Source organism: Sphaerodactylus townsendi, linkage group LG11 (assembly GCF_021028975.2).
Source record: "Sphaerodactylus townsendi isolate TG3544 linkage group LG11, MPM_Stown_v2.3, whole genome shotgun sequence".
Lineage (NCBI taxonomy): Eukaryota > Metazoa > Chordata > Lepidosauria > Squamata > Sphaerodactylidae > Sphaerodactylus > Sphaerodactylus townsendi.
This window is the reverse complement of record NC_059435.1, coordinates 2,962,604-2,983,511: the sequence shown is the minus strand read 5'-3', so window position 1 is coordinate 2,983,511 and position 20,908 is coordinate 2,962,604. Positions and strand designations below refer to the sequence as shown.

General features: G+C 50.9%; 1 protein-coding gene across 4 annotated transcripts in view; it reads left to right on the top strand.

Moving 5' to 3' along the window:
• Positions 1–5,749: 5,749 nt before the first annotated feature.
• The window catches only part of HGSNAT (heparan-alpha-glucosaminide N-acetyltransferase), a 45,511-nt gene continuing 30,352 nt past the window's right edge, over positions 5,750–20,908 (top strand). For 2 of the 4 annotated variants that reach the window (XM_048510635.1, XM_048510636.1), the window contains exons 1-5: positions 5,750–6,000; positions 6,245–6,360; positions 8,116–8,231; positions 12,012–12,130; positions 16,950–17,019. In XM_048510635.1, the coding sequence (XP_048366592.1) occupies positions 5,895–6,000; positions 6,245–6,360; positions 8,116–8,231; positions 12,012–12,130; positions 16,950–17,019 (527 nt within the window). In that variant the 5' untranslated portion in view covers positions 5,750–5,894. Of the gene's footprint in view, positions 6,001–6,244; positions 6,361–6,798; positions 7,756–8,115; positions 8,232–12,011; positions 12,131–16,949; positions 17,020–20,908 lie in introns of those variants that run through there. The other 2 variants (XM_048510637.1, XM_048510638.1) reach the window with 2 other exon arrangements.

Genomic DNA, 20,908 nt, shown 5'->3' with positions numbered 1-20,908 from the left:
TCCTCAAACTATCCTTTCCTCCACCCAGCTGGGCATGAACATCACTACCCAATCGCAAACACGCCCCCAGGGCACACCTGTTGCCACTCATATCACTTCCCAGCAAATTGCTCTCCTCCTTTTTGGAGGCGGGCAAGCAACCTGTTCCCCCTGAGGAGGGAGGGCCATCTCTGACTCTTCACGAGGGGCTGTGGAGACAGGGCAACCTGTTGTTTGTGCCGCCAGCTCTTCGTCAAAGATCATCCAGCAGGGACATGATTTCAAAACTGCAGGTCATTTTGGCTTTGTAAAAATGCTCCACCTCCTTAGGAGGCAATTTTGGTGCCGATCGATGCGTACAGATATCGATGCCTACATCAGAGGCTGCCTCACATGTGCCATGGCAAAGACTAACCCAGGTAAACTACAAGGATTACTACACCCGATTCCAGCCCCCGATGATCCCTGGAAGATCATCTCTATGGATTTTATAACTGATCTGCCTGATAGCCATGGCAAGACTGTAATTTGGATGGTGGTGGATTTATTTTCTAAGCAGGCACATTTTATTCCATGTTCGTCTATTCCAAGTGCCCCCAAACTGGTGAAAATGTTCATCCAACACATTTATCGTCTACATTCTGCTCCTGATAAAATCATTTCTGACAGGGGCAGTCAATTTGTTTCTAAGTTCTGGAGGGCGTTCCTACGGCTCTTGGGGGTGGAGCAAGTTTTTCTTCAGCTTATCACGCCCAATTGGAACTCACAAATCAAACATTGGAACAGTATCTCAGAAGTTATCGTAATTACCACCAGGACAATTGGGTAGATCTGTTGCCATATGCAGAGTATGCTTACAACAACGCCACGCATAACAGTACGGGAAAGACCCCCTTTGAAGTAGTCTCAGGGAGATCTGCAAAACCCCTCCCTTTCCTGGGTCAGCCTACTGTTGACCCTCCTGAACTGTAGGAGTGGATCCAGCACATAGTAGATGGCTGGGATCCCATTCTATGAACACTCCAGAAAGCTAAGGATATTCAAAAGAAACAGGTTGACAAGCATCTCCGCCCTCTCGCCTTGGTGGTGGGAGATGTGGTCTACCTGCCTACAAAAAACCTCAAGAGACATACATAAGTTCACCAAGTTGGGACATAAATATGTTGGCCCTTTGAGTGTCATTCGTATGATTAATGAGGTGACTGCCCACTTGACCTGCCTAAAGCTTTGCGTAAAATCCATCCTGTTTTCCATTGCAGCTTACTCAAGAAAGCCGCCTTCCCCGACGCCAGGCACCCGGCACCATCTCCACCACCTCCAGTTCCAATTGATGGTGCCAAGCATTTCAAACTTATCCCCGCTGTTGTTTAACATCTACATGCGACCACTTGCTCCGCTGGTACGGAGTTTTGGGCTGATCTGTCATCAGTATGCTGATGACACTCAGCTCATTCTGTTGATGGAGGGGGGAGCAGTCACCGCCCCTGCAGCTCTACAGCATTGTTTGGAGGCGGTCGCTGGTTGGTTGAAGCAGAGCAGGTCGAAACTGAATCCATCGAAGACGGAGATCCTTTGGCTTGGGCGTGGGGGGGGGGGAGATTGGGGATTTCCAGCCGCCGGTGTGGGAGGAGGCCATATTGGCGCCGGCCTCCTCCGTTCGCAGTCTGGGGGTCCACCTGGATTCGTCTCTTTCAATGGAGACCCAGGTGGCCCATGTAACCCGGACTGCATTTTTCCATCTCCGTCAGGCCCGACAGCTGGTCCCCTTCCTCTCCCAAGCAGACCTGGCCACAGTGATCCATGCAACGGTCACCTCCGGGTTAGACTATTGTAACTCGCTCTACGCGGGCCTCCCCTTGCGTTTGATTCGGAAATTGAAACTGGTCCAGCACGCAGCAGCACGTTTGCTCACAGGGGGCGCCTTTTGTGACCACATTCAGCCTGTGTTGCGCCAGCTGCACTGGCTTCCGGTGGAATTCCGAATCATATTCAAGGTCTGGGTTTTGACCTTTAAGGCCTTACGCGGCCTGGGACCCTCGTACCTTCGGGACCGCATTACCCCATATGTCCCCACTCACCCTCTATGTTCAGCAGAGGCGAATTTACTGGTAGTCCCCGGCCCCTCCATGATGCGGCTGGCCTCCACGCGGGCCAGGGCCTTTATGGCCCTGGCCTGGTGGAACACTCTTCCTCCAGCTGTCCGGGCCCTGCGGGATCTCGGTGAGTTCCGCAGGGCCTGTAAGACCGAGTTGTTCCGCCGGGCCTTTGGAGCAACCAGCCGCTGAGTATGGCGCCCCTGTTCGATACCATCAAGATTATCCTCCTATGGAGGAGTCCGATTGCTCCCCAGGGGAGGGTTTTAAGGGAAAGGATTCTCCGGGTGCCTTTATTATGAAATTACCGCTGTTTTAATGAAATTCAGTATGTTTTTATGTCGGAGTTTTATGGGCTGTTGTTGTTTTATTTGTATGGTTGCCCCTAATTTATCTGTATTAATTGTTGTACACCACCCGGAGCCCCTTGGGGACAGGGCGGTATAAAAATCGAAATAATAAATAAATAAATAAAAACTGCAGGAAGTGCTGGACTCTCGCATCTATCGTAACCGTTTGCAATATCTGGTGTCCTGGAAGGGGTATTTACCTGAACAGAATGAGTGCGTGAATGCCGATTACATCAAAGCTTTTCATCATGCCTGTCCAAGCAAACCGGGGGGGGGGGGGGAGGGGGGGCAGAAATGTCAGGTTGCCATTTGCTGGGAGGGGGGCCTGTTGGGGAGAGCTTTTGCAGGTGCTGCTTCTCTGTTTCCCTGGCCTGTGAATGCCAGCCTTGGCAGGAGTGGCTTTGCTTGTGTGGCACATTGATGCCTGCCTACTGCTGATCAATGCTTCTGAGTCCGTTTGTTGGCTGAAGATCCAAGACTCAGCAAGCACAGAGGACACAACATTGCCAGCCAAAACGGTTCTTCTTTCCCTCCTATTGGCCAATGGAGCTCTGGTAATTCCAGAGCTGTGTCCGCCATTTTGTGTGCTGCTGCAGAGAGTCACCTGCCTCCGCCACTAGGTGAAGGTTTTCCACAGAGATGTCCTCTGCTTGCAGCTCACTGGCATATGCAATTCCCATGTACAAAGAAGATGAGTAAAGGTTATTTAGCCTGGCAATCCCACACATGTGTGGCTTTTCCTTTTTTTTGCTTTCAGGATGTTTGTGAAGCTAGGATGACACAGATATGCACATATTGCAGTTTCTCTAATCGTCTACTTTTTACACGGAAATCCATGTGGTTGAGCTGCAAGCAGAGGAAACCTCTGTAAGGAACCTTCAGAGAATCTCTGCTGCAGCACACAAACCGGCAGGTGGGAACGGCAAAGATGAAAGTCAGAGGCTTGGGCAGGAGAAATCAAGCGTTTCCTGCTTGCTTTTGTTTGCTCAGAAGGCAGGGAATGTATTCAACCCGGGTTAGGGGGAGAAAGGTCGTTTAGTGATTTTTGAAAAATCTGGGTTGAGAGAAATAAAACATTTTGGGGGAGAGAGCTGTGCCAAAATTCTCCCCCAAAACAGTTTTTAAAACGTCCTCAAGGCGTTTTGTTTCTGTTGTGGAAATTACCCTTGTGTGAGTGGTCCAAATCACCCAGCAAAGCTTCCTTGGCAGAGAGTGGCCACTGGAAGCCTGGTTTCCCAGACCCCAGCCCAGCCGTCTAACCACTCCAGCCATTTATATTTCACCCCCTTCCTACAGTATCTCGCAACATAGAATATGTTGACAGAGAGAAATTTTTCTCTCTTTCTCACAATACTAGAACCAGGGGGCATCCATTGAAAATGCTGGGGGGAAGAATTAGGACTAATAAAAGGAAACACTTCTTCACGCAACGTGTGATTGGTGTTTGGAATATGCTGCCACAGGAGGTGGTGATGGCCACTAACCTGGATAGCTTTAAAAGGGGCTTGGACAGATTTATGGAGGAGAAGTCGATTTATGGCTACCAATCTTGATCCTCTTTGATCTGAGATTGCAGATGCCTTAACAGACCAGGTGATCGGGAGCAGCAGCAGCAGAAGGCCATTGCGTTCACATCCTACATGTGAGCTCCCAAAGGCACCTGGTGGGCCACTGCGAGTAGCAGAGAGCTGGACTAGATGGACTTTGGTCTGATCCAGCTGGCTTGTTCTTATGTTCTTATTAACATGGGCTTGAGCAACTAGGAGGGAGGATCTTGCTAATGCAGGCCCTTGTCTGCCTGCACAGTGTTGGGTTTGGCAATGTGGCCCGAATAGGTACCCACGCAGGGGCACAGCATCACCCGGCAGTTAACGTTGGGTCTTCTGCCTGTGTATTCCAGGGTCTCAGTTCAGGGTAGCAGTCTGAAAGAACGAGGGAGAAAACAGCTCCTAAATAGCAAAGAGCATTATTCCCAAAAGACTCAGAAGGGAAACACGTAGAGGCAATCATAGCAATATGGGACAATATAACAAACAAGCGCGAAACCTTGACGATCCTCTCTGCCCCTAAGCTGTTTATTGCGGAAAACCTTGAATGGGGCGAGGCGATCGGTTGGCAGCTGGACAAGCTGGTGGTGTCAGGAAGGTGTTAACAGGGAGAAAGGAAACATACAAGCCCAATCCTGAAAGGAGTTAAATGAGCAAATGTCCAGTCTGGGAGCAGGGGATGAGAGGGGTGCTCTGGGGGGAAAGGCCCACTGTTTCAGCCAAGGGGTGGGAATCCACAAAGTGAACCAGCCATTACACTGAAACCAGGCTCGGGTGCGAAACAACTGCTATGGTAGGTGAGGAGCAAAGTCCGAGTGATAGGAAGGGACACCGGGAGAGCAGGAAAGATCCAGAAACCAAGTGGGAGGTCTGGAGGGCGATTTTTATACGCAGCTGCTGACCTCGACTTTCCTGGAATGGTGGGGAAAACTGCAGGGGGCTAGTTTTGGATCTGGAATCTGGAGAAAGGGGATTTCATTAAAGCCAACAGCTGTTAGAAGCAGAGTTCCCATCGCCTTGACCGAGTGCCCAAGGCTGCTGAATTTTGATTACCCTCTTAGATCCTTGTACAAACAGCAGCAGGAGGAGTTTGGATTTACACCCTGCTTTTCTCAGCTATAAGGAGGCTCATCAAGCCCCCTTTCCCTTCCTCTCCCCTGACCCCTGGTGAGGCAGGTGGGGCTGGGAGAGTTCAGAGAGAACGATGACTGGCCAAAGATCCCCCAGCAGGCTTCATGTGGAGGAGCGAGGAGTGAAGGGCGCTTCTGCAGCTCAGAGGGCAGCTGCTCTTAACCAAGAAGGACCCCCTGTTGCCACCCAACCCAGGGCAGGGCAGGGGGCGGGCTAAGCGCTCGCTTTCTCCTTGGGGAGCCTGCCTCACCCCGCCGCCCCCCCCCCCGCGCAGCTCTCTCTGCGATGCCCACCGAGGCTCGTCGTGTGCGTGACGCGCGCCCCCCCCCGCCGTCACGACCCCCTCCCAGGCGGTGCGGGCGGGGCGAGCGGCCTGGCTCCGGGGGCGTCTCTGGAGGCGTCACGAGGATCCACCTCCTCGCCGGGGAGGGGCGGGGCCTCTTCCAGCAGGCCGGCCGGGGACGCCCCGCCTCCCGCCGCTCAGCGCTCCTCCTGGCGATCAGGGCCGGAGCCGGGTGGCCTGCCTTGCAAGGCGGGCGTCGGGGGCGCCGAGGGGAGAAGGCGGGGGGTGCAGGCGGCGGCCCTCCTCCTCCGAGCGAGCGTGTGAAGCGGCGCCGCCGCCCGCGTAGGCCTCACGCACCGCCGGGAGGGCCGGGCTCGAGTGCCGCGCGACGCGCTCCTCCGCCCGCTCAGGCCGGACAGCAGGAGGGAAGGAGGGCCGCGCGCGCACGTCCGCCTGCCTGCCTGCCTGCCGCTGCTCGCTCGCTCGCTCGGTGGGCTGGGCTGGGCTGGGCATGGCGGGGCGCCGGAGCCGCAGACCGCGGGGGGCGCCGGCCGCGGGCCTCCTCCTCCTCCTCCTGCTGCTGCTACCGCCGCCGGCGGCCCCGGCCCAGCCGCCCGGTAAGGCCGAGGCCCGGGAAGCTGCCCTCGTTGGGCCCCGGGGGTGGGGGTGTGCTGGGGCCGGCCCGCCCGCCGAAGCTCTGCCGCCTGGAGGTTGGCAACCGAGCCCAGCCCCGGCCCCTCCGTCCTGCGCCAGGGGGTGGGGGCGGGGCATGCCTGAGTGGCCGCTGGGGGGCGGGGCCCGGAGGAGGGCAGAAGACCCCCCCCGCTGAGCTCTCCTCCTCCTCCTCCTCCTCCTCCTCAGCAGCGGCGGGGCGGGCGGCGGGGCTGCGGATGGACCAGGCCTGGCTGCAGGTGCGCCGCGAGGTGCCGCCCGGGGAGGGCGTGGCCGTCTCTTGGCTCTCCGACGCCTGCCACAAGGTCAGCCAGCGGCGGGGCGGGGTGTGGGCGGGGGGGGGGGTGGAGTGGGCGGGGCCTTCCAGGATCACCGGGGGGGGCGGGGGGTTGCCCGCCTGCTGCCGCTGCTTCAAAGCGAGCCCCTCCCTCCGCCCGCCCCCCAGGGCTCTTCTCCCTCTGCGGGCGGGGCGGCAGGCAGGCCGGCCCGGCTGCCCAAGAGCTCAGCCGGAGGGACCCTGCGGAGCGGGCGGGGGCGCCCCTGGACGAGGTCTGGCGCAGGAGAAGGGCCGAGCGGGCTTTTCTGGCTTGCCCGGGCTGGAGGCGCCGCCGCCGCCCCTCAGTTGGGCTGCAGGGCTGGCCAGCGGGTTGCGGAACAGGCGCACCTGCAGCAGCGCCTTGGGCCCCGTGGCCGTTCTCACAGGCAGCGATGGAGGCCTCCTGGCCGCCTCATACACCTGCGGCCTCCCAAGGGCGGCTTCCTGGCCCCAGCAGAGCGCTGGCTGGCTGGCTGGCTGGCTGGCGGGCGCACTGGCAGGCGCACGGGTGGCTTGCAGGTCTGTTGGGTCGGTGAACTCAAAGCGCCTCTGATGGCTACCAGGAAATAACCAGATCTTTCCCAAAGCAAGATTGACAATTCATTGAGAGAAATAAAGGAGTGCAGGAATTGACGAGATATTCCAGCTGAAGGGAAGTGACGCTGATGTGCACATGAGGAGTGAAATGTGGGGAGAGGAAGCCCGGAAGATGCCAGGCCGCTGGCCGAGTGGGCATTCTGCGCCAGGGGAAGGCCGCAGGAGCGGGAGAGAGGAAAAAAGGGATGGACCGCCTTGAGAGACGGGAGTTTACCTATCCTCTGGCAGCTCAGCTGGGCACACCATGTTGTCCATGTCAGTGGTTTGGAACTTGAGGGTAGGAGACTTGCAGCCCGATTCAACGGGACACAGCGCTGCTCCGGTGCTGCCCTGCCGCCCCCAGGAGGGCTTCTCAGCAGCACAGGGAGGCAAAACACAAAAAAGTCTTCCTGCTGCTGAAAAGCCCTCCGTTGGGCTCTGTGGGCTTGCACCATTCAAAAGGGGGGCGAAAGCCCAAACCCCCTGCACAGGCATTTTGGTGGCTCCGCCCCCAGCTCCTCCCCCAGAATGGCCCCACCATGCTGGCAGAGGCAGCGAGGACACCAGAGCGCCCACACGGCACTCTGTGCCCGGTCTGCCCACTGCGGAGGGCCACGGTGGCCACCCTCCAGCAGATTTGCCCTTTCACAGCCCTGTTCCACCCCCGGATTCAGTCCTGCCCTCCAGAACTTCCAAGGGCCCCAGGAGATAATTAGAAGGTAGAACCACAGAGGGGCACAGAGTCTCTGAGTTGATTTTGAGAGCAGTCCTGTGAAAAATGGGTTTCCTCACACGCTGTATACTTCAGGTAACTGTTTCAATGTTTCCACCAAAATAACTAGGAAAAATATGCTTGACCAAGCACAAAGCTTGAGCTAAGCACAAAGCGGTGTTCTTTTTTAAAAACAGAAATAATTTAACGTGATTGTATTTTCCCAGAAAAGCAGTTAAGTCCTGCATCAGTAAGACACTTTGAATGTGTTTCAGAACAGCAGCCTGAACCAAAATGGTTGCTAAGAAGGCTACAATTGTAGATGATGTCTTGACCTGGGCCTAACATTCAGCTCAGGTCAGAGAGGCCACAACCCTTTGGCCCAGCGCTGCTTCTCTCTTTGGAGTGGCTGCTCTATTTCTTGTTGACCCACGTTTGGTCTTCCTTGCCTTCTAGTGCTTGTTTCAGGTGCTGGGCTCTGTCCCATTTGAAGAGCCGGGCGTGGCAGTGGATTCTCAGCACCCAATGATCCTGGTGGTCAACAGCACAGTGAAAGGCAAAGAGCCCTGCAGGTGGGTACCTTATTGTTAATATAACATGTCCCTTGACAATAGGTGTCATTGACGATATTCCTACACTGCACTACAGTTATCTCTGCAAGTGAGGCCGTAGGCAACCATGAAAGGACTGCATTCTGTTAGATATTGCCACAGCACCCACTCCCTGAGGGAAGGCAAGAGGCCCCAAACAGGGAGTGAAGTCTGATGCCAGAGGGTGGATGTACTGGGGTAGCTGGCTTTGTTGGCCCAAGGCACTCCTCTCAACTCACGCACACACACACACACACACACCTGCTCTTTGAAACACAAAAACTGGATTTTTATTTAACAAGCTTCTGTTCTCAGGATGATGTTTCAGAAAGGCACGTAAACATTACTTTGGGCAGTTTCTTCTTAGATGTTACAGCGCAAGCAGTTTCAGTAAGATTGGCTGTTTCAGTGACAAGCCCTCTTGTCTCCCACCAACCTGGCCGTCTCCCCTTCGTCTGAGATCTCGGAGCACCTTGGCCTCATCCCCCCTTTGTGCCTCTTTGCCCTTTGACTGGCTCTGAGGAAACCACGGGGTTCTCCTTGAGTCACACCCACTCTCCGTCTGCTTTCCAGACTCTCATTGTGTGTCTCTCTCCACTCAGTCTCAATTCCCCATCTCCCTTCTGACAGGCTTCCTCCTGCTTTTATAGCAGCCCTAGCTCCCCCTACCTGTGGCTCTAGGCCAGTGGTGGCGAACCTATGGCACTCCAGATGTTCATGGACTACAACTCCCATTGGCCATTCTGGCAGGGGCTGATGGGAATTGTAGTCCATGAACATCTGGAGTGTCATAAGTTCGCCACCACGGCTCTAGGCCAACTGTGTCTCTGCCAGCCAATCAGGAGGTGTCTATATTTACATTAAGTGTCGCTAAGGCCAGCTTTTCTGCACCTTCTAAAAATTAGCCCTTTTACCTGGGTCTCATCCATCACAGGTATCAAGTGAGGTTAGGTGTGAGTGTTGTCCAAAGATGGCACAGCTATACAAGCATGTCTCCAACGGCAGCTTGAACAGATTTGTAGTAGGTGAAGTGGTATTCTTACAGAAGCAACTGTAGTAGAAGGAAGAGGGGAAAGCTGCCTTTCCTTGCTGGGTTCCCCGTGAAGCATCCTGGCAACCAGCTGCCACCACGAAAGGACATCCTGAGAAAATCTGGAAAAAAAGTTCCCAGACTTTTTTGAGCTGCTCTCCTGGGTTCCACAAACTCATCTCCATTGCCCCCGACCTACAAAAAGCATTAATCAGACTAGGGGTTTCACAGTCTTTTTAAAAAGACTTTTGGTTACATTGAATGTTGAAAGTGACACGCCATGGTCAGAACAGATGTCCCACGAGGCCCGGTGCTTCTGGCCAGGGAGATCTGACCTGAGCCAGCCTTGTTTCTGAGGGAGGTGAGCTGGTTTAACCAGTCCTGTGCAGAGCTGCATCTCTGATGATCCGGGGCTGCTGGTGCCACCCAGAAGCTCCAGAGGGGTGAAGGTCGTTCTGGCTGGAGAAATTATTGATTTATATCCTGAACTTCAGAAATATCAAGGTTTTTTAAACAAAGTTTGAAAACCAACTTTACAACACAGATCCTTTTCTCTCACCAAGCCTTTGACACAAGGCTTTCTGAAAGAACCATGTCAGGTAGAGCCTCCTGTCTTGGAAGAACGGCTGGAGACACCCCCTCCCCGCCCCCCAATACAAGCAACGGGAACTCTCTCATCAGGATCTTGAAGGCTGCCAGGATCTTAAAGACATGGACCTTTCACACACACTTCTGGTTTCCCATCAAAGTTCACCTTAACACTTTTCCGAGGCCCCCCTTGGGACATGGGGCCTTGTTGGTAGGTCGGAGCGCTCCTCCTTGCGGTGACCGACCAGCCGCCCTGGTGGTAGGGACTGCAGTTCAGTGTAAGGTCGGCCAGCTGCCCTCGGAAGGAGCACAATTCGGCTCTCAGTTCACCTTCCGCATCGTCCCCCTTGACCCCCTCCTCAGCCATGGAGGGCTCAAGGGCCATTTTCTCCCTTTCTCATTCGGCCATCAGGAAGGCAACTTGCTGCCGGAGGTTTGAAAGGTCGGATTGTAGCTGGTCCCGCTCCCGGGTGACCTCCTCTGTCCGGAGTCACAGTGCCTTGTAAGCGCGCCACTGCTTGTCCGCCTCGCGGTTCGATCCACTCCCCAGTGCTTGGGGTTTGGCTGGGAGTGTCGCCAGGCACACTCGTTCCCTGTCCAAGTCTTCACGGAGGGTGCCGACCCCCATCCAGGAAGAACAGCGGGGGGGGGGTGTCTCACCCACTCATTCGGGTATAGGCCTCCTCACCGGGGTCCCTCATCCTGCTGGGGAGAGTCCGGGATAGTGGGTGTAGGTTTGTTCTCCTGACCCAGCCATGCCTGTAGGAGGTCTGGGCGTGTGGTAGAACAATAAGAGTGAGTTCCAGCACAATGTAAGGCTGAACACACTCAAATAAAGCAGCTTTAAAAAAAAGAACTTTATTGACTTATGTCGCCCTAGGTACAGGGTGCCGGAACTGAGGATTCGTGTCCTCAGTTCCAGTATTTAAACTATTTACAAAAACAGACAGCTTTTCCCCTCCTCCCAGCTCCTGGTCTCCCATTGGTTCTGGAGCTCCGGTGGGATGTAGCTTTTCAGTTTGCTTTCCCGCACTTTTAGGAAAAAGATGGGAACTGGTGCATGTTGGGAGTTGCAGTCCTGACACCTACCTCACAGGATTGTTGTGAGGATAAAATGGAGGAGTGAAGAATGATGTAAGCCACTTTGGGTCTTCATTGAGGAGCCGGGATGAATATAAATGAAACAAATAAATAAATGACCCCCCACTCCCCCGTGGAAATTAATTTTGGAATTGGGAGTGGGGAGAAAGAAGAGAGATATAATTTGCTTGTTGCATTGTAAATGGGTCTGAGCATAAGGAAAAGTGGAAGAAAAACATGTAGAGCCATTCAAAAATTAACTGTTTTAGTTTCAGTTCCTTTTCCAATAATCCCCAGCGGGCAGTGTGCCTTTTTCACTTCTGCTGCACCCTGAATTGGCATTCTTCTCAAGCTGTCCATTGGAACTCTCAGGTCTCTTTCAGTTCCAGTCTTGGCCAGTGCAGAGCCCATCAGCAAGTATTGGAAGCTAAGACCTTTTGTTCTGAAATGCATCACTTTACATCTCTCTGCGCTGAACTTTGTTTGCCATGTTTTGCGCCCTCACCCATTTTAGAGAGATTTCCCTGGAGTCCATCTTGGTTTTGACTGTCCCAAACAGTTTGGTATCGTTTGCAAACTTGGCTTCTACTCTACTCCCCTCAGCCACAGTTTCAAATAATTTATGAACCAATTAAGTAGCACTAATCCCAATAACAATTCTTGCAAGACCCATCTGCCCACTTCCTTCCATTGCGAGAACCATTCATGTATTTCTGCCATTTAACCAGTTGGATCCATAAGTCTCTGGGGCAGATCTTCACAGTCCCTGCCACACCCCTGCCTGGGATGGCTGTGAGGGTGTGCATGCCACCCAGAGACGACTGGGCCTTCAGCACATCATGACCTGACCACCGCAAGGATCTCAATTCTGTCCTCTTCATAAGGTCACCAGGAAGCCACTCAACGCAGAAGAAAAAATCTTGCAGTTGCCCATTCTTACATCCTGGGCGCGCTGCACTTACCCCCGTGGTTGCCATCTTGGCCATGACGTGCTCTGGCACTTTGCACATGTCAAGTTCTCGTTTTAAAATAATTTTGAGTATTCTTCCTTTTTCTCTTTTCAGTATACACTATCATTTTGGAGAATTCGGAAACTATTCCCTGACAGTCAGGAGTGACCATGGCAGCAAGAAGATTTTGTGCAACATAGTTATCAATCAAAAACCTGTGAACAGCTACCTCCGTAAGTTACTTTATTTAAGTAGGCATTCATACCCTGCTTTTCTCCCCATTTTTTGGTGGGGGGAGGCGTGCAGACTGAAAAGAGCTTACAAAAGAAATGCAGAATGACATCTTGGACAGGAATGTGTGCAGTGAGATGGCCCAGCACCTGTTGGTGGGTGCAGGTTTTACTGACTCACTCAGGGCTACAGGTTAGAATCCCCAGGCTAAGAAACTGAGCATCAAGAGCCCCTTGGATTGCAGGTTTGGGCAAACAGAAGCTCAGCCCAGGTTGGAAAGCAAAGAGAGGTTCCTCACGGTCTTCTACTCCAGTCAGAGAGAGAGGCGGAGTGGCTGTTGTAGCTTTTCCCCTCTGAACCAGTTTTTCACTCAGTTCTTTCCACCTCCAGGAGAAATAATTGTATAATTCAGACGACTTCCCCTCTCTGCCTCCTGATGTGGTCTTTGTTTTTTAAAAAACGGGGAAAGATTCATGAAACCACTTGCCACAGCTTGTTTTCTTCCCATCATCCCTTTGGACAACAAGGTCTTAATTGCCCTGGCCAGCCATTTGCTTCTATGTGACCTTCTGGCCTTGCCTTGACCTTTGAGCCCCTAGCTGAACAGGGATTGGGAATTCAGCCCAATGTCATTTTTCATTGGTAGCGGAAGTAACTGTGACCTGTACCAGAAGCTGGGCCTCCTTGGCGCTGGCACCCAAACTCTGGAAACCCCCCCCCCCCCCGGGTCTCTTATCTGGTGTTCATGTGCTTTACCTGGGCTTTCTGTTAAGTGTGGTTTATTTGCACTGTTTCCCTCTATTTGGTGGTTACACGTATAATATGTATCCACCCCCTGCTCCACTGTCTACATTCCTTTATTTGCCTTGCAATTTAACTGCTGCAGAGGCATATTGTGGGGGCGGGGGAGTGGAGCCCGGGAACAAAACATCCTGTGTGTAACTGCTGCTGGAGTTTTAAATGTGTTAAGTTATGCTGTTTGAGTTGCTGTTGGAGAACAGCCATGTTGGGAGCTGCCTCGAGCCCTTCGGGGAAGAGGCGGCCTATAAGTCTAAAATATAAATAAATAAATAAATAAATAAATAAATAAATAAATAAATAAATAAATACTCCAGGCGCCCCCCTGTAGGTCACGTAGCCCCGCCCCCTGCACGTCTCCCCCCACCAAAAAAAACCAGCATCACTTTCAATGTTGTTTAAACTGGGGACCCCAGATTCTCCCTTTAAGGTGGATTTAAAAGGAGAATCTAGGCTCCCTAGTTTTAACACCATTGATAGTGATGCTGGAATCCACCCCCAAACAGCATCACTGTCAATGGTGTTTAAACTAGGGAGTCTAGATTCTCCTTTTAAATCCACCTTAAAGGGAGAATCTGGGGTCCCCAGTTTAAACAACATTGAAAGTGATGCTGTTTTGGGGTAGATTCTACCCAACCCTGAAACATCATCACTTTCAATTTTAAACTGGGGACCTCTGATTCTCCGTTTAAATCCATACCAAAGGGGGTGAAATTAAAAGGAGAATCTGGGGAAATTTGGGGGAGTGCCTGCTGTCAGGGTTGCAATTGTTAAGATAGCAGCACCAACATTTCAGGGTATCCTTAGGAGACTCTCCTGATGATACCACCCAGGTTTGGTGAAGTTTGGTCCAGGGGGTCCAAAGTTATGGACTCCCAAAGGGGGTGCCCCATCCCCCATTGAAATGAAATGAAACCTTTAATGGCATATCAGTTATACAATAGAAGTTAATTTAATTTAAAATCTATTTGGACGTACAGTGTATAAAAGCTAAAATATTAAGCCATTGAATTAAAATTGTGTCTAATAAACATTTGGGAACATTCGGTAATGACAGCGCACAGAAATCTGGCAGTTGGTTCAAGAATGGCAGTTGAATTGCTGTCGAGCAGGAACAGAGTTTTGGCAACATCTGCAGTGTTGCCTAGTCCAGCCATAAGTGGGTTGAGTAGTTTTCCCCACTCAGATTCATTTAGGGGACAGTGATGGAGAACATGGTGAACAGTTTCCTTGAGGCCAAGATTACAGTTGCAAGTTCTGTCAGTAGATAAAAGATGGCACTCTCTGTTATATCGTCTATTAGAAAGGGAAGAATATTGCATCTGGCCAGGGTGGCAGCACGTCTCCAGTTAGGATCGTGTAGTAGAAGATGTAAATAGTTGGCTAGGATGGAGAAACGGGGCAAAATATTCAGGTGAATATCATCCCCCACTGTTTCCAATGGGAGCTAATAGATGTAGAGCTACACCTTTGAGGGTCCTTAACTTTGGACCCCCCGAACCAAACTTTACCCAACCTGGGTGGTATCATCAGGAGAGTCTCTCGAAAAATCCCTGAAATTTTGGTGCTACTAGCCTAACAACTGGGCCCCCGGCAGGCCAAAAATTGAAAAAACACCAAAAATAAAAAAACCACAAACCTGAAATTTTTGCGCCCCCCCTCCACGTGACCAAATGGAGGCACCTGGGGACATTTGACTTCCTATGTCCTCATGGCAAATACGCCCCTGAACTGCTGCCTACCTGTGCTTTTATTTAGGTTGCGAAGCATTTTTCTCTTCCAAGCTAATTTGAATGGGGTGTGTTATTCTGCATGGGATTCTGTGCATTTGGGTGGGATCTGTATATATCATAGAATCAAGGAGTTGGAAGAGACAGCAAGTCCAACCCCCTTCCATGCAGGAATACCCAATCAAAGCCCTTCTGACAGATGATCATCCCACTTCTGTTGAAAAACCTCCAAAGAAGGAGACTCCACCACACCACGAGGCAGTGCATTCCGCTGTCAAACAGCCCTTACTGTCAAAAAGTTCTTCCTAATGTTTTGTTAGAATCTCTTTTGAATCCATTACTTGAATCCATTACTCCTGGTCCTAGTCTCTGGAGCCGCAGAAAACAAGCTTGCTTCCTCTTCAACATGACATCTCTTCAAATATTTAAACATGGCTACCATATCACCGCCTAAACTTCTCTTTGCCAGACTAAACATACCCAGCTCCATAAATCTCTACTTGTAGGGCATGAATTCCAGACCGTTGACCATTTTGGTTGCCCTCCTTTGGACCCATTCCAGCTTGTCAATATCCTTCTTGGAACTGTGGTGCCCAGAACGGGACACAATATTCCAGATGATGACTGACTATTGCAGAATAGAGAGATACTATTATGCCGCTTGATCTAGATGCTGAACTCCCATTGATGCAGCCCAGAATCACATTGGCTTTCTTAGCTGCCGCATCATACTGCTGACTCATGTTCAGTTTGTAGTCTACTAAGACTCCTAGAGCCCTTTCACATGTACTATTGTCAAGCCAGGGGTCACCCATCCTATATCTCTGCATTTCATTTTTTTTCTGCCTAAGTGTAGTATTGTACATTCATCTGTGTTGAAATTCTTTTTGTTAGTTTTGACCCAGCTCTCTAATCTGTCCAGATCATTTTGAATTCTGACCCTGTCCTCTGGGATGTTAGCTGCCCCTCCTAATTTGCTGTCATCTGCAAATTTGATTAGCATGCCCTCTCTTCCATCCTCCATCTATACCTGTTTTTTTAATGTGTCCTGTAGCCTCCTGGCTGAATGGGAGGGTGGATATATCAGTAGTTCAAATAAATAATATCACTGTTGAATTCTGCATCAGACAAGAGTTATTTTGGCAAGGGCTATGTTTCTCTTTTTTTCCCACAGAAAGGGCTGCGCACGCTCTCCCATTTTTAGTCAGAGAGGGTTCTGCAGTCTGTGCCCAGCCTGCCTGTAGTCAAAATGCCCTCTGAACCCGTCTGTTTCTCTTCCTTCTGAGGCCCCTTCCCCTTGTACCCCTGCATTAGTTAACCAGGAGTTAGAGCTATGCCGAGAGTGGGCTTTAAAAGGATATTTTCATCACCCTTCCTGTGGGTGGTGTGTGCTGTGGGGCACTCAGGTGTGGTGCAGGCCGTGGCCCCTGTGCACTCAGCCCCATCCCCAACCTCCCTTGCTCAGTGTGCCTGTGTGCCTGGATGGAGAAGGTGGTAGGAAGGACATTTGGGCTGATTTGTGCCAACAGAGGTGGAGAAAAAGAGAAGCCCGTCATTCCCTCCCTCTTCTTCCAGCCCAGTTAGTACCAGAGCAGGGGAGAGCCTGCCACAAGCCAAGTGACTCCATCCCCTTCAGAGGAATTCCTTGGGACCAGCCTGACCCCACTCAGCATTGCTGTAGGGTGGGGCTGAGGCCTTTGTCGACAGGAAGCTGCTGTGGGGATGCTGAGCTCTCTGGTTCTTCTGCTGCCCAGGCCTGGGGTGGCTTCTTAGCGACAGTCACAGGCCATTTTGTTCCTGTTCCGGGGAATACGGGCTTCTCCCAGGGCCAGGAGGAATATTTTGAGCACTTCAGAATAAAGTCCTCCTCCTTTCCTAACTCAACTCTCAGCTGGGTTCAAAGGAAAGAACTTTCAGTGGATGCCCCCGCTCTCTCCAAAGATGGCGAAAGTTCTCCAAAAGGACCAGGGGACATGTTGGTCTTGCATGAGGTACCCAGGGTCTCTCACTGGCGGCCTCCTTCTTTAATGGAGGTTTAATGTGTTGGCATGGGCAGTTATTGTGAAAAAGAAATTGGTTTCCCTTTTATTTGTCGATATTATACCTGATACCTTATTTTCCTCTGTGTCTTTATTTACATGTTGTTTTTTGCCCTTGGACTTCAGGCAAAGGAACATTAACATGGAAGTTGGGCTTTAGTGGTCAAGTTGCCATATTAGCATGTAGGGATGTTCTGGTCCAGAATGATTTTTGTTGTTTGCAGTGACTAGACCTCTTGTTTTCTTTTGCACAGCTATTTTCTTTGCATTTTTCATCTCTATGGGCATCCTCATTACACTGGCCTTGGGAAAGTTTTGTATAAAGTAAGTCAACCTCTTAGTGAAAACTTTTTAAGTGCAAGTCAAGTGCATGCCCTCTGCATGTTTTTATCCAGTTAATGCATCATGAACACAACTGTTTGGAAATCTCACTCATGGATGTAGTGGAAAAATACAGCCGGATCTTCAGGTCTCTTTATTAGGCCTCAAAAAGTTGAGAACCATGTTTTCAAGTGGGAAGTATATAATGTCCTGTTACAGTACTATAGATCTACAATGTGTAATTAGTTAGGAATTAAATGACCAGCATGAATCTAGCAAGGGATAAATGCAATTGGTGTCATTCACTAGTTCTACACATAAAAATGTCCCTATTTTGTAGTCATGTTCAACTTTAATGAAGACAAAGTAAGATGTTGATGTATCAACTCTACTTAATTTTTGGAAAATGTCAGTCATAAGCTCAGTCTGATGGTTAATTCCCATTCAACAATCACTTCTGCGGACCATGAATGGACTCAGTGTGGGAGATTCAGCAGTCAGTCAGTAGAGATTTTAATAACGAATTAGACCTGTCTGTGTCTGGAAGGCCTTTTTCCTGTAGGGTGGTGAGAACCGCAAAGGATTGCAAAGAGCTCCAAGCAGACCTTTATAAATTAGGTGAGTGGGCTAAGAAATGGCAAATGCAGTTCAATGTAGCAAAATGCAAAGTGATGCACATAGGGCAGTGGTGGCGAACCTTTTTGAGACCGAGTGCCCAAATTGCAACCCAAAACCCACTTATATATCACAAAGTGCCAAAACGGCAATTTAACCTGAATACTAAGGTTTTTGTTTAGAAAAAACCGTTGGCTCTGAGGCGTTTTGTTTAGAAAAAACCGTTGGCTCTGGAGTAAGCTTGGTGGTAGTCAGTGGCTTTGCTTTGAAGCAATCGTGCAACTCTTCCAATGGGTGAATCACCACCCTAGGAGGGTTTACTCAGAAGCAAGCCCCATTGCCAGCAACCGATCTTACTCCCAGGTAAAGGATTGCGCTTTAGTTTTTCGCATGAAAATCAGTGGGGTTTAACAGCACTTAACAGGTTACCTACACTGCTTCCTCAAAACTAGGTCTTAGGTTTAATGCTAATAATCGAGCCCAGCGGCCCACGCCAGCCTAGATGTGTGCGTGTGTGTGTGGGGGGGGGGACTCTGTTTGCGTGTGCCCACAAAGAGGGCTCTGAGTGCCACCTCTGGCACCCGTGCCATAGGTTCGCCACCACTGACATAGGGGCAAAAAATCCAAACTTCACATACAGGGGTCAGTGCTATCAGTCACAGACCAGGAAAGGGATTTGGGCATCTTAGTTGATAATTCCATGGGAATGTCAACTCAATGCATGGCAGCTGTGAAAAAGGCAAACTCTATGCTGAGAATAATTAGGAAAGGAATTGATAATAAAACTGGAAAGATTGTCATGCCCTTATATAAAGCAGTGGTGCGACCGCACTTGGAGTACTGTGTTCAGCTCTGGTCGCCACATCTTAAAAAGGATATTGAAGAGATAGAAAAAGTGCAGAGAAGGGCAATGAGGATGATTGAAGGATTGGAGCACCTTCCTTATGAGGAGAGGCTGCAGCGTTTGGGACTCTTTAGTTGGAGAGGAGACGTCTGAGGGGGGATATGATTGAAGTCTATAAAATTATGCATGGGATAGAAAATGTCAACAGAGAAATTTTTCTCTCTTTCTCACAATACTAGAACCAGGGGACATACATTGAAAATGCTGGGGGGAAGAATTAGGACTAATTGTAAGGAATTCCATAGAAGCAGAAATAAAAGGCTTTTTGGTGTAAAAGACTGTTTATTCAGACATCCTAGAAAGCTCACGTACACGACGTGGCAGGAATAAAGTCTCCCGCCAGAAGCACAGGTTATAATTCTGTCCATCCCATCCCCCCTCCCGGTTTCTCATGGGAACGGAGTTCTCATCTCTCTCGAAGAGATAAGGCCTCCACCAGAGTCTCCGCCGCAGATGCTGGCCCATCGCCCGGGTTTTGGAACTCAGTCAAGGCCAGGCGGCTGTTCTGAACATCAACACCATTGAATCCCTTACACTCTGCCTCCCTGAAGAAAAACTTCTCCCCCCCAGGTTTGTGTGGAAAGGTGCGGTGGAAAGCAGAAATGAGGGAAGGGGCGTCAATATTTTCTGAATAGACCCATTGATTATACCCAGAGGAATATCCCACCCAAGAGACTAAATATTGCAAGCGTTTGCGATTAAAACGAGAGTCCAGGATGGCGTCAATTTCGTAATGCTTGTGGCCATCAATTATAGTCGGCGGGGGTCTCTCCGGAGGGTCGTGCCAGGCATCGGAAACGGGAGCCTCCTTGAGTAAACTGGAATGAAAGACAGGATGGATATTACTTAAAGAATTAGGCAAGTCTAATCGGGCAGTGACATCATTAATCACTTTAGTAATCTTAAAAGGTCCCACGAATCTTTTGCCCAGTTTTGAAAATTTATGTACGTCTCTGAGATTCCTGGTAGACAAATATACCCAGGCGCCCACACGTAAAGGGAAATCCGAGCGGTGCTTATCCGCTTGAAGTTTTTGGGAATCTTTAGCTTGCTGTAAGGCGGTCTGGACTGTTTTCCACCCCTCGGCCAGAGATGAAATCCACTGTTGGAACTCTGGAGGATTCAACGCTTCTGCAGGTAGTTGCGGCAACGGAGGAAAGGACCGACCAGACACAATTTCGAAGGGGTTTTTTTTTGTACTGCTATGAACCGCATTATTGTAGGCGTATTCTGCAAACGGAATCAAATCGCACCAGTTGTCTTGGTGATAGTTGGTGTAACAACGTAAATACTGTTCCAGGGTTCTGTTCGTTCTCTCCGACTCACCGTCACTTTGAACGTGGTAGGGGGCGGCAATTGCCGGGGCGGCCCCCAACAAGCCCAGGAAAGCTTTCCAGAACTTTGAAATGAATTGGGGCCCGCGGTCGGACACCACCTTGACGGGGGAGGAGTGTAGACGATAAATATGCTGAATGAACAGACGCGCTAACTTAGGAGCGGAGGGGATGGAAGCACATGGGATGAAATGGGCTTGCTTGGAAAATAAGTCCACCACCACCCACAAGACTGTGTTGCCTTGACTTTCTGGCAAATCCGTAATAAAATCCATGGAGATGACTTCCCAGGGGCGGGAGGCCACCGGGAGAGGCTTCAACAGCCCATGGGGTTTTCCCGGAACGGATTTGGCTTCCGCACAAACAGAGCATCCTTTGATATATGTCTCAATGTCCTTGCGCATCGCGCGCCACCAAAATTGACGGCGGGCCAAATGCAGAGTCTTAAGGAAGCCAAAATGTCCAGCCGAGCGGGCATCATGACAGGCCTCGAGAACCTGCTTACGGAGGGGGGCATCGTACCAACAACTTCCAAACACCATTCTCCAAGCGTAATTGGGAGTCACCTTCCTCCGCTGGTGGCTCGCGAGCCCCGCCTCCTCGAAGTTCCCGTGAGGAAAGGGGAGATCAGGCTGGGAATGGGTGGAGAAGGAGGAGTGGACGTCTGAGATCGAGTGACAGCCAGCCCCAATTGGGAGGGGGAGAGAACAGTGCGCGGGATATCCCGTAAGGCAGCTCCACCCCCCTCCCCGGGCAGGCGCGAGAGCGCATCAGCCAGTTTATTGGTTTTTCCAGGGAAAAAATGGACAGTGAAAGAGAAACGAGAAAAGAAATCGGCCCAACGGAGTTGTTTTGCGGACATCTTGAGGGGGGTGGAAAGGGCGGCCAAGTTCTTGTGATCCGACCAAACTTGAAAGGGGTGTTTAGCCCCCTCCAGCCAGTGGCGCCAAGTGGAGAGCGCTACTTTGATGGCCGCAGTCTCTTTATCCCCTACAGTCCAGTTGAGTTCAGCACCGGAGAATTTTTTTGATAAATAAGC